The sequence below is a fragment of the Hippopotamus amphibius genome, chromosome 3 (genome assembly GCF_030028045.1).
Source record: "Hippopotamus amphibius kiboko isolate mHipAmp2 chromosome 3, mHipAmp2.hap2, whole genome shotgun sequence".
NCBI lineage: Eukaryota > Metazoa > Chordata > Mammalia > Artiodactyla > Hippopotamidae > Hippopotamus > Hippopotamus amphibius.
In genome coordinates, this window is record NC_080188.1 from 147,960,708 (window position 1) to 147,977,762 (window position 17,055).

General features: G+C 39.0%; 1 protein-coding gene across 1 annotated transcript; it reads right to left on the reverse strand.

The window, feature by feature from the left end:
• Positions 1-6,751: 6,751 nt before the first annotated feature.
• Positions 6,752-7,858, reverse strand: LOC130849535 (syntaxin-7-like). Its single transcript, XM_057728498.1, has one exon. It carries the CDS (start codon positions 7,760-7,762, stop codon positions 6,977-6,979), a length of 786 nt encoding a protein of 261 aa, XP_057584481.1. The 5' UTR covers positions 7,763-7,858; the 3' UTR covers positions 6,752-6,976.
• Positions 7,859-17,055: the final 9,197 nt, after the last annotated feature.

Below are 17,055 nucleotides of genomic sequence, written 5' to 3' on the forward strand. Positions count from 1 at the left end.
TGGCAGGCTACACACATCTCTAATAAGCACATATTGCATTGCGTTGTAGTTGGTTGTTAACTGGGCTGCTCTCCTGCTAAATATGAGTAACTTTAGGGTAGGAAATACATCTTATTTACTTTGGCATCCCAGTGCCTAACACTATTTGCTTAATATAAGTTGAAATCCTCATATGAGATCATATTAGACCCTGTGAGGGTTATACTGAGACTGAAAAATATGTGACAGAATTTGCATAATAATAAAACTTCATTGGTCCAACATTTCAACCAGATATGCCTTGGCAAATTGGTCTGCCTACTTTGAGGTGTAGAAAAATGAATGACATCATAGTTTTCCTTCAGTATTTCCACTACGTTCCACAGGAAATAGGGACATTACCTGGAAGTATTCTAAACACGTATGCATCTTGTATGAATTTGCAAAGACAAATGGCCCTTTTGCCATCAAGAAAAGGCTAACAATATTCCTAGTGGTCTGAAGATATCGACTTTTAAGTTAAAGAGGATAAAGGAAATGTCCATCTCTACGGTTTTTTGGAATGCACCTATTCTTTTGCTTTCTTTCCCTTATTCTAGAGGGTTTGAATGACCTGCCTTTTAAGATTTAAAAATAGGTGTCCAGACTAGGCTTTGAAATATTTCAAGAGTACAGAATTACATAAATCTCAGATTCTATAAAGATTTTAACTGCATTTCATCCCTACAAACACTGTGATTTACATCATGCCTTCAAAAACATTAGCAGTGTTTTTTTTTCTCCCCCTTCCCTTCATCAATCCATTAATCTTTCAATGAAAAGAAAACTTCAAGTGGTGCAAGAAGGTCGCTTCTGGAATCTACTCTGTTGATCTTAATTATGCACGCACAGTACAAACTAGCGGTTCAGGGAGCATAAACCGACCCACCTGGAGACGGTGAAGATGAACCTCCTCCCCACTCAGAAGGATGTCTTTAAAGGGGTTCTTGGCTGGCTTTCTTGACAGAGCAACAACTATGACTGTTGATCCCGCCTAGCCTCTCTCTCTGTAGCTGTATAAAACCAGAGAGAGTATAGTGGATGGTCTGTGTAATGCTTACGTGTGTGTCTTGCCCATATTCTTCTTCTAAGATGTGTGTGTTCTTTGTGCATGTGACCTTGCTTTGTGTTATATAACCCTGTAACCTTCTCCCCACTGACCATGACCCAGTTCTAGCCAAAGCCAGTGAGCCTTAAAGGGAGAATATAAGCCCATGAAGTGGCCTGGTATAAGAACTCTACCCAGTAGGAGTAATCCAGATTGCATAGTGATTGGCCAACCTAATCAGATCATTTATCTCGAGGAACTCTGAATATCAACCAGAGAGAAGGCATTAGAAACTGAATCTGAGAAAATGAGTATAGACTTGCCACTAAAGCAGGATACAAACGGCTTCTACTTCAGAGGAGAGAATAAGATGTTCATGTCCTTAGAGCTGCCATCATTTCCTACAAAGCTTTGCTCAGAATTACTGTTTTCTATGAAGCTTGGATTTTCTGCTGCTGAGACATTTTCTTGTTTATTTACTTTCCTGGTATTCTTATACGTTTAAAAAACCTTTTAAAATTAAAGATACGGTACATTGAACAAACTTCAAACAATAAAGAAATTTATGTTGGTGTCAATGAAAACTCATGCTTTCCCATTTTCACATTCCAAAGATAAACTTGCACATTTATTTTAATAAATCATGCTCTGTAACTTGCTTTCTTTTATTATTATTATTATTATTATCATCATCATCATCATCTACCAATCTATCCATCCAGAGCTTATTCTTTGTAACAGCTGCATTATATTCCACTTTATGGATATACTGTATTTTACTTGACTTATTTTTATTTTTTTTATTATCATTTTTGGCCATGCCTCGCGACTTGCAGGATCTTAGTTCCCTGGCCAGGGATCAAACCCCAGGCCCCAGCAGTGAGAGTGCCGAGCTCTAACCACTGGATTGCCAGGGAATTCTCTTGAGTTAGTTTATTAACCACAGTAATCTGATACCAATGGCTGTGGGGATATTTCAATTTTCAAAATAAGAACTAATGATACAAATACAAGTCACCCTTTCCCACACATGTTTATGTATTTATATAAATATTTCTCTATAATAAATTCCTATAAAGTAGAATTTGGAGGGTCAAAGGAATGCACATTTAAAATTGTAACAGATGTTGCCAAACTACCTCCCTACCAGTTGAGATCATCTAAGGCTCACTCTGCTTCTCACCATATAAAGCATGGCAATGTGTAACCAAAGTGGCTCTGGCTGCACTGAAGGTCAGTGACTCCATCACAGTGAAGTTGACTGTATCCAAGTTAATAGTACTAATGGAATCTATCCCTCATCACCTGGGAAGTGAAGGTGTGTCTTGTCATGCTGTCAGTCTGTTTTATAGCTCCTTGCTCAAGTAGGTTACGTTGAAATGAGTACCTTGTACATTTTGAGAAGTTCTTGTGATTGTCATTCAAGAACCGTTATATGCTGGGATTTGTCCTCATAAAAGGCAACAGTCAAAAAGACACATATTAATTTCAAGTGTATTATTTAGTGCAGCAGTGTGAACTGAGGTTAAGTCAAAAAGATGAAAGTTTTATACAAACCTGCACAGGCAGATTTTATGTGTGGAGACATAAAGTTAGAAGCCATCCTTGAACTATGCTATTTGGAAAGGACGCGTCCAATGATATTCAAACAGACAAAACAAAAATTGAATTAAGAAAGCTGAACATATCCTTTTAAAATGTAGCAGACTAAAGTGCCAATAGAGAAGCAAGGTCTTGGCTAAACTGAAGGTTGTCTTCATTCAATAACCTTTATTAAGAACCTATGAGGGGACTTCCTAGGTGGCGCGGTGGTAAAGAGTCCACCTGCCAATGCAGGGGACACGGGTTCGAGCCCTGCCCTGGGAAGATTCCACACGTGACAGAGCAACTAAGCCCGTCCATCACAACTATTGAGCCTGTGCTCTAGAGCCCGTGAGCCACAACTACTGAGCCCATGTGCCACAACTATTGAAGCTCACGCACCTAGGGCCTGTGCTCCACAATAAGAGAAGCCACTGCAATGAGGAGCCTGAGCACCGCAATGAAGAGTAGCCCCTGCTCACAGCAACTAGAGAAAGCCCATGTGCAGCAACGAAGACCCAATGCAGCCAATAAATAAATAAAATAAATAAATTTATATATAAAAAAAAAAGAACCTATGAGGTCCTGTGCTATGTACTAGGGATTCAGAGACAATTAGGATAGTTCTCTACCTCAAGAATATTACAGGTCTATAAAAGTGTGAAATAAGATGGGGCTACTAACTAGGCCTGAGAGACCTGGGGTAAATTTCACAGAGATGACATCTGAATGGAACTTGAAAGATAAGCAGGCATTTTTCAGATCAAAAAAGAAGGGGGAACTATACTCCAATAAAAATTTTTAAAAAAGAAAAAGGAGGAGGAGGTGGAAGAGGAGGAGGAGAAGGAGGAGAGAGAAGGAGAAGGGGAAGGAGAGGAAGAGGAAGAGGAAGAAGAAGGAGAAGGAGGAGGAGGAGGGGGAGGAGGAGAAGGAGAAGGAGAAGAAGAAGGCAGGGAGGGAATTCCCTGGCAGACCAGTGGTTAGGACTCCGTGCATGAGCACCAGTTTGATTCCTGGTCAGGGAACTAAGATCCTGCGTGCAGTGTGGCTCAGCCAGAAAAAAAAAAAAGAAGGGAGAAAGCAGTTTGGGTGAAGGGACAGGATATGGAAAATGATCCGGCAAGTCTAGGGAATGTGTGAAATGGTAAGTTTAGTGCTTTTGTAGGACAGTGCTAATACAAGTCTTGGCAGAAGTACTTCATCTGATGAGCATCTTTTAAGAGCCATATGTTTCAGATGGGGTCCTTTCTCTGTCTTCATTCCCCATCCGGGATGTGCTGTCTGATATGGAAGCCACGGCCCAAATGTGGCTATTGAGCGCTTGAAATGAGGTGAGTATGCTCAAGGAACTGAATTTTTAACTTCAATTATATTTTAATTAGTTTAAATTTGAAAACAGATGCTCAATTCAGTTATTGGAAAAATTGTTAAGTATATTTGGGATAATCTAGGTATGTGAATATACTTTTCCAGCTATAAATTGTATGCAATCTGAATAAAGACTAAATACTTCTGATGAAAATTTAGCATCTGAATTGAGATGTGCCGTAAGTGCAAAATATACACTGGATTTCAAAGACAGCACAAAAACAAGGAATGTAAAACAGCTAATTGATAACTTTTCTATAGATTACATATTCAAATGATAATATTTTAGATATATTGGATAAGTGAAATCTATTATGAAAGTCAGTTTCACCTGAACATTTTTTCCTTTTTAAAATGTGGCCACTGGGACATTTTAAGTTATGTGTGTAGCTTGCATTGTATTTCTGTTGCTATTGTTGGTCTAGATCCTCATCACTTCATGCCTGGATCTCTGCAACAACTCCCTAATGATTCTTTCTACCTTCCCCCTGTTTATCCCATTCTCTACTCTATTACTAGATTAATCCTCTACAGAACACTAATTTTGTCAGACCAGAATACCGAACTCCAAATCTCTCCTCATGTTCTGGGACTTCAGCTCCCTCCTTTCCCCTCAATCCAGCCTGCCTGGGCCTCCTCCATGTCATCCGGTCTCCCTGCCAACCCAGCTGAATCCGTTCTTCTCCCTGGCTTCATCTTTTGATTTTTACAAGAGAAATCCAAATTTCTATGTAAAATTTTCTGATTTTTAAAATGTTGACAACTCTAACAGAAAGTTCCTACCCAATATTGATTTCCGCCTTTTTCTTTTTTTTCCCACATTTTATAAATATAGATTCAAGGGCTTTAACAAAATATTAGAAAATAAAATCCATTAAAAAAAATCCATTATTATGTAAAAAGTGTAATACAGCACAACAAGTGGGGTTTATCAGAGGAGCACAAGGTTGGTTTAACATCAAAATCAAGATAATTAACCATATTAACAAAATAAAGGACTAAAATAATATGATCAGCTCTTTAGATACAGAAAAAGTATTTGACAAAACGCACGCCGCCCCCCCCCCGCCCCGCCCGCGCCCCACCCACCATTCATGCTTTTAAAACCCAACTCTCAGCAAACTAGAAATAGATGGGAACCACCTTAATAAGAAAAAGGGCATACAGGAAAAGTACAGTAGTACAATGTATAATACTTTACTCCTAATACTGAGAAAGAGGCAGAGATGTCCAATCTCGACACTGTTTTTTTTTTTAAGTAGACTTGGCAAACTGACCTAAAATTCACATGGAAGTGCAAAGGACCTAAAGTAATCAAAATAATCTTGAAGAATAACAAAGAATGTACACTACTGAACTTCAAGTTTTACTATAAAACTACAGTAGTCAAAACTATGTGGTATTAGCATAAGGGCAAATAGATTAATACAGCAAAGATAGAGTATAGAAACAGATACACACATATATCACCAACTAATTTCTGGCAGAGGCACCAAAACAGTTTAATATAGAAAGTACTTTTTAACAAATGGTTCTTTTTTTTTAAAGGACTTTTATTGAGATATAATTGACATACAAGTTGCATATATTTAAAGTATACAGTTTGATATTTTTTTCTTATTAGTAATGTATACATGGCAATCCCAATCTCCCAATTCATCCCATCCCAACCCCCCCTGCCCCCTTTATTCTTTTTTTTTTTTTTCACTTTCAAAATCACCTTTATTTTGGTTGCAAAGATACAATTTACTTAGTTACTTAATATTTTATCTGTTCCCATCTGAGGTCTCATAGCTTGCCATGTAAAACATTGCCTGCACTATCAAACTGCTATGTAAGAATATTATAAAATACAAACTATAACCTAAGATAATCTTACAGTATTCAGGATTAGTGCATTAAAACAACATTGATTAAAAAAAGGCGAGTTAATTGGCAAACATCCAATTCCTTTTCTAATGAAGGATGGTACAAAATGGTATGCAAGGGAAACACAGAATTTTAAGGGTTAGGTGTTCAAAGACAGTAACTGTGGGAAAGGTACTTCCCAAAAGCAATCTTGACCCAAGAATACAAATGTAATCATTATTCTATAGGACAAAAGGGGAGGTAATTTTCCATCATAACAGCTGTGGAAATACACAGCGGAATAACAAGTTGGGATCTTTAGAATTCTAACACAATAGGTACTGATTTCTTATACTCTTCCTCCAAATCACATTAAACATTTATAGTGACCACACAATCCCCTGTAAACAAATGTCAGACTCAGAATCTATATAAAAACAATCTACCCTTAGTATTTTCCTAGGCAATCTACAGCAAATGCTTACTATATATACATTAGGAGTAAGAGGTATAATAGGAAGTTATTCACTGGTTTCATTCAGAATAAGCAAGGGTCTTAAGAGAAAAACAGTAAAAGTTAAATAGACAATTTGTGCTGCTGTGAACCAGAAAAAAACAAAACACCAAACACAAACATACATGTTAATTTTAAAAGTTATTGACAATATCTCCTCTGCTGGCCCAAATCAAAATTAAAGATTTGTAATTGAAGTGACACAAACGTTGAGTACATGTTACACTGTGACAGAGAGATGTACACAGAACATACACACAGCTGTAAATTTACTCATTCCAAAAACTTAGTCAACAGGATAAATAAATTATAAGTGAATGGCATATACAATGTGGGCAAAAACTTAACAAATTATTAGATCGAAAAGCATGAAAGTTACGCCAGCAGTGATGTTTAGAAAAACTTTCAATATTAGAAAACACCAGATGTAATCCAAAGAAAACTTCCCCCCAAATGAAAATAACAAAGTATGGGAAACATCCTTTAGGCAACAGGTTTCAAATAATAATAATAATAATAATAAAAAACCCCACCATGATTAAAGGACTCTTCCTACATAATTTACATAATGTAGTGCAACAGTGTGCTCCTTTACAACCTTAGTCTTTCACTCCCCATATGATGAGACCGAAAATCACAACTCCGATAACAAGGATAAAAATGATGATGCACAGGGTTTTCCTGGCTTTGCGCTGATAGTCTGCTGCCCTTGACAGCTGCTGGTTTGCTTGCTGGACATGCACCTCGGCATTTTCCACGTTGGCTTCTATGCTATCTATTACATCTCCTTGCTCATGAATCATCATTCCCAAATCTTTAAATATTTCATTAATATCCATAATATCAGCTTCGAGTTGCCTAATAGAAGACTCTCTCTCCTGAATAAGGCGGAGGTCATCCTCTGTAATTTCTTCATCCTGCACCTGCACTTGAGACTGAGTTTGGCTTTCCCAGGACACAAGATTCCTTTCTTTTGTGCTCTCCTCAGGAAAACCACCAGACACTCTGGAACTGGCTCTTACTCGAGCAACAAATTCTTTCTCTCTCTCAGCAGCTTGTCTCTGCACCTTCTGAAAGTTTGTCAGTGATGTTGTGAATTCAGCCACTAAGCGATCCTTCTGTATTTTCCTTTGACGCTGGTCACTGGGGGTGGTAGGCAGAGATCCAAACTCTTTAATGTACTTGTCTGTTTCTTTGGCAAGTTGGTTCGTATACTGCTGCTTCTGTTGCAGCTGTTGCCTCAATTCAGGTGAATCTTGAGGTGTTCCAAGTTGATTCAGAGTCCTCTGTATTTCCGCAGAACATTGTGTGATCTTCTGGATGTTGGAAGAGATACGCTGGGCCAGCTGGGCAGGGTCACCACCAATTCCCGCAGTGTGAGACATGATTGATTGGCTTGTTCGCTAATTTCATCAGCAGTTGGTGGGCTGTGCAATTTTCTAAGCAGTCACCCTGACCTCCTCGCCGTCCTTCTTCGTTGGCCCTGGGCACCCAAGGGCCCCGGAGCCCCCAGTTACGATTCTCAGCTGATGGGTGGCGGCGCTCGGAGGCTCACTGCACATCCCCCTTTATTCTTCATAACAGAACCCTGCTTTAACCCAGGCAGCAACTCTCCCAGATTAAAAAAGAAAAAAAAAATTACATTTTCCACCCCTCTTTTCACTTTGCGTGGATAATGAGATAAAAAGGGAAGTTGTGCGGGAAGTCCAGGTAATCTTCTGGGCCAGCTCAGCTGGGAAGTGCCCCTTTCTGGAGCCCCAGCCATTTGCATTCACTTTTTACCACAACGCACTACATAAGACATAGGGAATTCCCTGGTGGTCCAGGGGTTAGGACTCAGCACTTTCCCTGCTGGGGCCTGGGTTTGATCCCTGGTCATGGAACTAGGATCCCACAAGCCATGCAGGATCATATATACATGATGGAAGGCATGTGTTAAGAATGGTAGAGCAGGACTTCCTAGGTGGCACAGTGGTTAAGAATCCGCCTGCCAATGCAGGGGACACGGGTTCAATCCCTGCTCCAGGACAATCCCATTTGCTGTGGAGCAACAAAGCCCGTGTGCCACAACTATTGAGCCTGCGCTCTAGAGCCTGTGAGCCCCAGCTATTGAGCCCATGTGCTGCAACTACTGAAGCCCACGCAACTAGAGCCCGTGCTCCACAACAAGAGAAGCCACTGCAATGAGGAGCCTGTGCACCACAATGAAGAGTAGCCCCTGCTCGCCACAACTAGAGAAAGCTTGTGTGAAGCAATGAAGACCCAATGCAGCAAATAAATAAATAAATGTATATAAAAAAAGAATGGTAGAGCAGAAGGATAAGTGCCTAGGATCCTGCTGACTCTGGAGTTACCACCTTGAGTTCCCCATCATTAGTTTTTCTTTTACATGAGAGAGAAATAAACCTCTATCTTATTTAAGCCACTAAATTGGGTTTTCTATTCACAGATGGCCAAGCCTAAGTTGGCAACTACTTTAATTTTTTTAAAAGCACTATGCAGACACAAAGAAACAAAACAAAAACAAACATGAAACATACCCAAAGCTCACTTAAAAGTATCTGGACCTCAGTTTTCCTATTTGAAAAATCAGTTCATTTAGCCAAACTTTGGAGACCATTTCCATGCCTAAAACTCTGTGTTTATGTTGATTACATCACATATATGAGTGTCTATTATTTACCAGATACCACTTTAGGCACTGGGGTGCAGCCCTGAACAAGAGTATGAATCAAATTCTCTCCTGACACTTGCACTATGATTCAGTCAGTGCTGATCTTTAAGCCCACATCTGCCCTAACACACTGTGCAAACAATGCAAGTCACTTCATTTCTTTGTTCTGATTTGTCTAATCAGCAAATAGGTTAATAATGCTTTACCTCAATAGCAATAGCTCATGTATATATTTGGGGATTATCTCGTTTAATCCTTACAACTGCCCCAATTTCTTTGAGAAGAATGAGAAAAGAAATTTGATAGCTTGCGTATAGCCAGTAAGCACTATAGTCAGGTTTCAAAATCAGTCTGATTCTTTGGACATTTTGAGGATCAAGGGAAAATAATGAATTTGAAAATACCTGGGGAAATTAGCCATTGCATACAAATTCTTTGCATAACAAAGGTCGCTGGAAAACTGGAATGAAAACAAAGTTTCTAAGTGGATGATGTGTGTTACACATATACAGAGGTAATTTTCACTAGTTACTTTGCATCAGCGACATTGCAAAGAGCTCTATATCCGTTACCCATTTGGAATCAAATAGTGGCCCCGGTACTGGGGATACAGGGGTGAATAAGAACAGGTAAACTATAGAAATGAATCTACTATATTAGGGGAACATAATTTCAGGTTAGCATTATTTGGGAAACTGCCTCAGCAGCTACAACTTCCTGCCTTCTTTCTATAGGCCCCTGTACTCACCATTCTAGTTTGTTTACCAACTTAATTAGCTGAGGATTTGCCCTAATCCATATCCCTTAATGATGGTTCCTTCAATCATTTCACCTTTTGGTTATTTTTTCAGTGTTGGAGGAAGATAACCTAGAGAAAATACTGTGATAAAACTTATAAAATATTAATTTCTGTGGTCTTAGTTCCACATGGCAAGTTGAGAAAAAACCAATAGGTTATTTAATGTATTTGATCAGCTTATATCTTTATTGAAGCATTTAGGTTTCAATTAGTCGTAAGTACAAAGCAAATTAAGTAAATAAAACAGTGAGGCAATAACTAACACTAGGAAAAACTGTAGGAAAGAAAATTTAATTAGTTGTAACTAGTTATACAGTCATAATAATATAAATTGTAAATATTGATTTAACAAAGAATTATGATGTGACTGTATTGGGAAGATGGCAAGAAGGTAATGGAGCAAGAGTTGGGGATCATCCTGCATAAAAGAAAACAAGCAGATTCAAATAACCAGAAGAAACAGTTAAAGGAATTCAACGTGGTTACTTCTGGGGAATGGGAACGGGGGGTTAGGAAAGGTGAAACAAGAGACTTGCTGGGGTTTTTTGTTTTTGTTTTGTTTTGTTTATTTTTTTTTCTTATCATTTGCATTGTTTACTGATTTTTTTAAATTAATTTTTATTGGAGTATAGTTGATTTACAATATTGTGTCATTTTCTGCTGTATAGAAAAGTGAATCAGTTGTACATATACATATATCCACTCTTGTTTAGGTTCTTTTCCCATATAGGTCACTACAGAGTACTGAGTAGAGTTCCCTGTGTTATACAATAGGTTCCTATTAGTTATCTATTTTATATACAGAAGTGTGGAGACTGCTGTTTTAATTATAAGTCTAATAGCAGTTTCGACTCTTTAATGTATAAAACTAAATTTAAAAAATCATTACAACTTATGTAAACAATGCTTTGGCTTTTCCAACAGCCTGATATGTCAAGCCAAATTCTTCCATCTGACCATAAAGTCTCTCCACAATCTGTCTCCACCCTCCCTATTTATCTTATCTCTGAATTTTTTTCCGCCTTGTGCTCTTGGTTCCCCTCAAGCACTATTCACTTGGCATTCCTTAATCCCTTCAAAAATATCTTCATCCAGCCTGGGATGTCCTCTCTCCTATCTGATCTAAAATCTCACTGGTGAGTGGAACAAAGAAGCACTAGAGTGAAGGTCAACCTCTGAACAACAAGAAGAAGCACCAAATTGTAATAGATGAGATCTGTCAACAGTAGACTGAGAGCTTGATAAACTAGGAAAGACTGTGTTAACAGAAGAGGGATGGTCTATATGCAAAAATTAGGCTATTGAGTCATTCAATACAAATTCATTAAGTGCCTAGCATGTACCAAGTATATACTCCTGGGAGCATATAACAGGAAGTGGTATAGTTAAATAGCAAGAATCCAGAGGGACAGAAGTATTACAGTTAGTCCAGAGGGCTTGAACTTTCTAGAAAAGAGGGGTCAATAGACAACCACAAATACCTCATCTACTAAGCAGACAGAGTCTCTGTAGAGAGGAACACTACGGGCTCGATGATGTTAAGGGAATGGTTTGTTTAAGATCCATTTTGTATAAAACTCTGGGCTAGGTGCCTTATATTCCTTTTTCTGAACCATATGGCAACCCAATAGGCTACCTATTACCAATTCCATTTTTCATATGAACAAACTGAGGCTCATAAAAAGCCAAGGTTTTATAGCCAGCGTCTGAGGAGAGATTTGATTTCTGGTCCAATTCCACAAAGAATTTAGTACCCATTCTTCCACTATACCCCACAGCCTTCCCAGCCAGCTAAATCATGCATACCAAGCAATCTCTGATTTAATCTGGCTTCACATGTAGGAAGAAATGCTCTGGTTGGTCAATAAAACCTTACTTTGCTAGGCAGTTAGCAATAATCATAAAAATACTAGCTGCTAACATATTAAACATTTGTTATGTGCCAGGCACTGTGCTAAGCACCCTACACACATGGAGTAGAAACTATTATCTATATTCATTTTACAGAGAGGAAGAGTAAGGCATAAAAGATGTAAATAATTTGCCTTGGGGCACAGAGCTAGTAAGAGAGAGAGCTTGTGTTCTTGAGCCTTCTACGCGTATTGCCATCTATCATACACTATACTGTTGTAAAGATATTCCTTTAAATCATATTTAGGGAGCACCCACTCCACGGTTTGGGGCTTGTTGGAGGTACATCAGTAAAGTGTAAGACCTACTCTCTGTCTTCCAAATATTTACAACTGAAGTGAAGAGGCAAGAAGCACACAGTAAAACTCTTAGGTGACAACTGAGGTTTGTACATGATTAAGCATGAAATTGATTAGTGCAGCCAGTAAGTGTGTTGAGATTTCAGAGAAGGGAGGTTACTGAGAGCCAAAGCAGAGATGAGGTGAGCTGTGAACAGAGCCCAGCAGGAGAGAGGATTCTAGGACAGGAATGAGCACAGTGTCCTGGGAGCCGGGGACCCACTGCCTCCAGCAGTGCAGGTTCCTAGTGTGGAGCAGTAGGACTCACAGGCAACTTCCTTCAGAGCCTCACCTCAGAAATTCTAAAGCTCAGGAGAAGGCTTCTCAGGGCTGCTGGCTCAGTCCTCTCTCCAATTCAGCTTCAAACAATGAGGTGTCAACAAGGTAGCATGAGCTTCTGAGTTGTAGCCCCATCAACTCCCAAGTAAGTAGCTCCCCAGAGACTCAGGGACTAGGAGACTGTAAGCTACTGAAAGGCAAAAAAAAAAAAAAAAAAAAAGTTCATCGCCACATCTCAGCATTTCTGACACAGACAGCCTTTTGCATGCACTCAACAGGTGTTTGCTAAACCAGGGAGGAAGGACCCTGGAACAGATAGCTCTCAGTGTAGACAGGCGGCTTAAGGGTGTAAGAGGCAGCAGTCTCTCCTGGTCTGCTGTGTGGCCTTGCAGTTACTTCACCTGTTATGTCTCAATCTTCTCATCTGTGAAAAGGGTCTATTGAAAGTATCTTCCTCAGAGGGTTATTTTTAAATTAATGAATAGATGTGAAGCACTTAGAATAGGGCTGGCATCTATTAAGAGCTATTTATTTGCTCTTATTAGTAATATGGGCTCCAGAGCCAGACCACGTGGTTTGAAGCCTATCTCTGCTTATCAAGTGAGTAGTCTCTCCGAACCTCTGTTCTTCCATTTGTAAAACAGATATTGTAATAACAGCACCATTCTCATAAAGCTATTGTAAGGACAAAATGAGTTAGATGCACACACAGCACCAAGCACAGGCCTGGGGCATACCTCAGTCACACAGGAGAGCAGCGTTCTCCTTGCTCAGTCACCAGCTCTTTCCTCTTACTTTGCTACTGCAGCTGGCAGGTGGCTAGTACATTTCTGAATTAGGCAAGACTTTATTTACGGAGCTGGTATCGTTCTACCATCATCAGTTCCTCTTCAGCTTCCTTCTAGGGAGGTTTCTATTTTAAAATAAATTTTAAATTTTTTATTGTGCAATTTTCAAACATGTATAAACCCAAAGAGAATAACACAGGGCCTCCCCATGTATCCAACACCCAGCTTCAATAGTTATTAACACATGGCCAAGTTTACTCCATCGACATTACACATACATTCCCTCTCCTCTCCAACTAGATTCTTTTGAAACAAATTTCAGATATCGTAAAATTTTACCCATAAACACTTCTGTATGTATCTCTAAAACATAGCCTTTTTTTTTTTTTTTAACATACTCACGGTCATACCACCACATCTAAAAGTTTTAATAACAATTCCCTAGTATCACCAAAATGTCAACCAGCATTAAAATTTCTTTGATTTTCTCATACATTATCTTTCATAGCTTTTTTTAAATTTAATTTTTATTTTATATTGGAGTGTAGTTGATTTACAATGTATTAGTTTCAGGTGTACAGCAAAGTGACTCAGTTATACATAGACATACATCTATTCTTTTTCATGTTTTTTCCCCTTTAGGTCATTACAGAATATTGAGTAGAGTTCCCTGTGCTGTTGATTATCTCTTTCACAGTTGTTGTTGTTGTTTTTTACCAAAAAATTGGAATCCAAACAAGGTCCAGACATTGCATTTATCTGGTTTTCCCAGTGTCTTCCCATCTATGGTTTCACGCCCTCCTTCCTTTCCCTCGTGCAATTTATTGTTGAATAAACTGAATGGTTTGTCCTGGAGAGTTTCTCATTCTAAATGTTGCTGACTGCTTCCCCGTGATGTCATTTAATATGTTCCTCTGACCCTTGGAACATCTTGTTGTACCGGAAGCAAGGAAGCTGTCAAAGATATCTAGAGTGGTGTCAGACAGACACAGGAGCACTGGCAGGAAATGGGATATTCTGAGCATCAAGTAAATAAGTAAATAAATGATTGCAGCATAGTGAGATACATCAAATATGATAACATCCGCAGGTTCATAGTAGTAATGCTCCGCAAATAGACTCATCGGTCACCTTTGAAGGATGTGAAGGCAGCAACTCTTTATTCCAAACATGGGTAGATAAAAATAAATAATCAAGCACTTATTTTGCCTTTCCTGTATGAACTGTATCTCAGGGTAGTCAAATAATTAATAAGAAGAGATTCTGCCGGTAAATGAAGAAGGAATGATACAATTAAAGCATTGCCATTTTGCACTCCCTAATATATAAAGTAAGAAATGATTATCAAGGGCTGCTAAAACCATAGGTGAAGAGCTGGAGGGGAACTTTATAATGGACAGTATCTTTCAACAAATACTGTCATCACAAAAAGAAAAGCCGCCAGGTATTGTGTGCCCTTGATATGACACAGTAGGAAATGTGCAGTCTGTTTAGTATTTATGCCAAAAATTCGAATCTGATCAAGTCTCTATTGGTAACTACTACTTTAAAGGTAGTTTTACTCTTAATCTTTATTCTTTTTTCCCCAAATGAGCAAATACTTAAATGAAAACCCAACAAAAATCATAAGGCATATGTCAAACTGGGCACTTCCTGATGTGGGCACCGTAAAACAGTTTCAGTAAGTAAAGGCAGCCGCACAGTTTCAGAACCATTACATTCCTGAGATTAGGATAGCTCTGCGTATGACAAGTGAAAATTGCAGAGCACACAGGGCCTTTAGACTTCGGGATGTGCCTGGACTGTCTTTTTGCCGCGATCTATTAGATGAACTTGTGTTCACACGTGCCATGCCTTTAAAACATATTGTTACCATGTTCAAGAAAATGATGTTACATAGGCAAGCTGGCATCTGACAGCCGAATCACCTGTCAAGAATCTCCGTGGGTGTGAAAGGGGAAACGCAACTGTGTTTCTGAAAAGCTACAGCACTGGGGAGAGTTCTGCTGCCCCGGGACACGCGAAGGAGGGGGTCATGGGTGCGCGCCAGGAGCTGCGGGGAGCTAGCTGCCTGTGCTCACGCGCGGAGCTGTTCTCAAGAGGGTGCGCGCCTGTCCCCTGGGTCCGGCGGCGCGGTTCCCAGGGAGGACAGGGCCCATCGCGGACGCTGCCTGCCTCATTATTTCCTTGAGCTTGTGCATGTTTTTGATCCTGGCTGCAAAAACCCAGCCTCCATAGGCTTCCTTCTATTCTGCAGTATCAAATTCTGTATTCCTGAATAAGGGCATGCAGATTCGGATATCATTTTCACAGATAACTTAATTACGTATATTTTGAAAACCACAACTTTAAACATGACCAGCTGGCCCGCAGTGCTTACCATATTGCATATTTAATTAGAGTTGTTCGTACTCCACTTTGTGCTTAAGAATGCTGATACTTATTATTATTTCAGAGATTACATGAAAAGAACATGTCACGAGGAATTAAATTACAATACAAAAATGATCCCTAGATGCTTACATGAGAGAGACTATAATAATTTTTAATGTATAGGAAAAGTCACTGGATTCTTTAATTTACTTTCATTTTCAAATGCACAAAAGAAATAACCAAATAATACTTCTAAAATAATTTTGAAAAAAAAATTTCATCCCAAAGAGCAGAAGTGACATCTTTTCCTGCTCTTCTGAGTTCTGCCACAACCTGGCACATACGTAAGAAAAGATCCAAGATGTGTCCTAGCATTTATCTTGGATCTCTTTGCCATTCTCATAGAAATGTGGTGAATGTACTTTCCTCTTAATGGTGGTATTAAGCCTAGATTCTGTGAATTGAGGTTTTTTGGTTTGTTTTGGGGGTTTTTTTGGGGGGGGGGAGGGAGGGTGGGATATGCATTGGAGCTGAGTCTGAGCTTTTTCGACTTGTGTGTGTTGAATCTGAAGGGAATTTTCCTTGCACAGGATGAAAAGTAAAGGATGAGTCCCCTAGTTTACCATCAGCCCAGGGCAGAATGATTATTCCAAGCCTGACATTTAATACACCAGTGATCTGAGATATTGCCACTGAAAGCTTTCCCAACAAAGCAGGAACCAAAGAAGCTTGCAGCAATGTCTAACTTTAATTCACAAAATTAAATTAGGGAGGGAGGGAGCTGTGAGGATAAACACTGCAAAACACTATCAAGTATCTCTTTAACACAAGGGAAAGAACAGCAAAGCAAAGAGAACTGCATGCGTACGTATAAGAAGTAAGGGCTTACATAGCACATGGCACATCTAAATGCAATGTGAAAGTCTGACTGTGAAGAATTGTTTAAAGTGTGTTATTTTACCCAACCCTGTGGGACCCAACCTCCTGGGGACAGTGTCTATGCGACAATCTCTAGGCAAAGAATAAACTGGGATGAAGGGAAAGGTAAGATAAAAATTATTTTTTTATGTTGTATCTATGTATTTTTTTCCTTCCTCTAAGATGCCTAACCCTAATAGTTCTATTTTATAAAATTGTAAAATAGGATGGGGAGAGATACAGTTATTATGTATAGCAGTTGTCATTCCCATGCTCTTGCCTTTACCACTTTTTTAGTGGTGCTTATACCAAAATATTATTAATTCTTCAATCCATTCAGTATCTTGTCTTTGAATTTATTTTAACAACCGCAAAGAAATATTACCAGGGCTCCCCTTCAGACCAATACCATATTGTTCAATTTTCAAATGTGTATTTCACATGCAACTATTGCTAAGGAATTTTTGTTTGAAAAGTAAAAACAATCATTTGTTGAGGATCATACTTATCATGACATCAATATGCTGGATATGGTTTCTTCTTTCTCCATTGAATCAAGAAGGCTGTGAACTTCTCAAGGTCGTGGCCATCCCCTCTT

Coding starts and splice junctions, on each gene's coding strand:
- LOC130849535 (XM_057728498.1), bottom strand. CDS start 7,762: ATGTCTCACACTGCGGGAATTGGTGGTGACCCTGCCCAGCTGGCCCAG.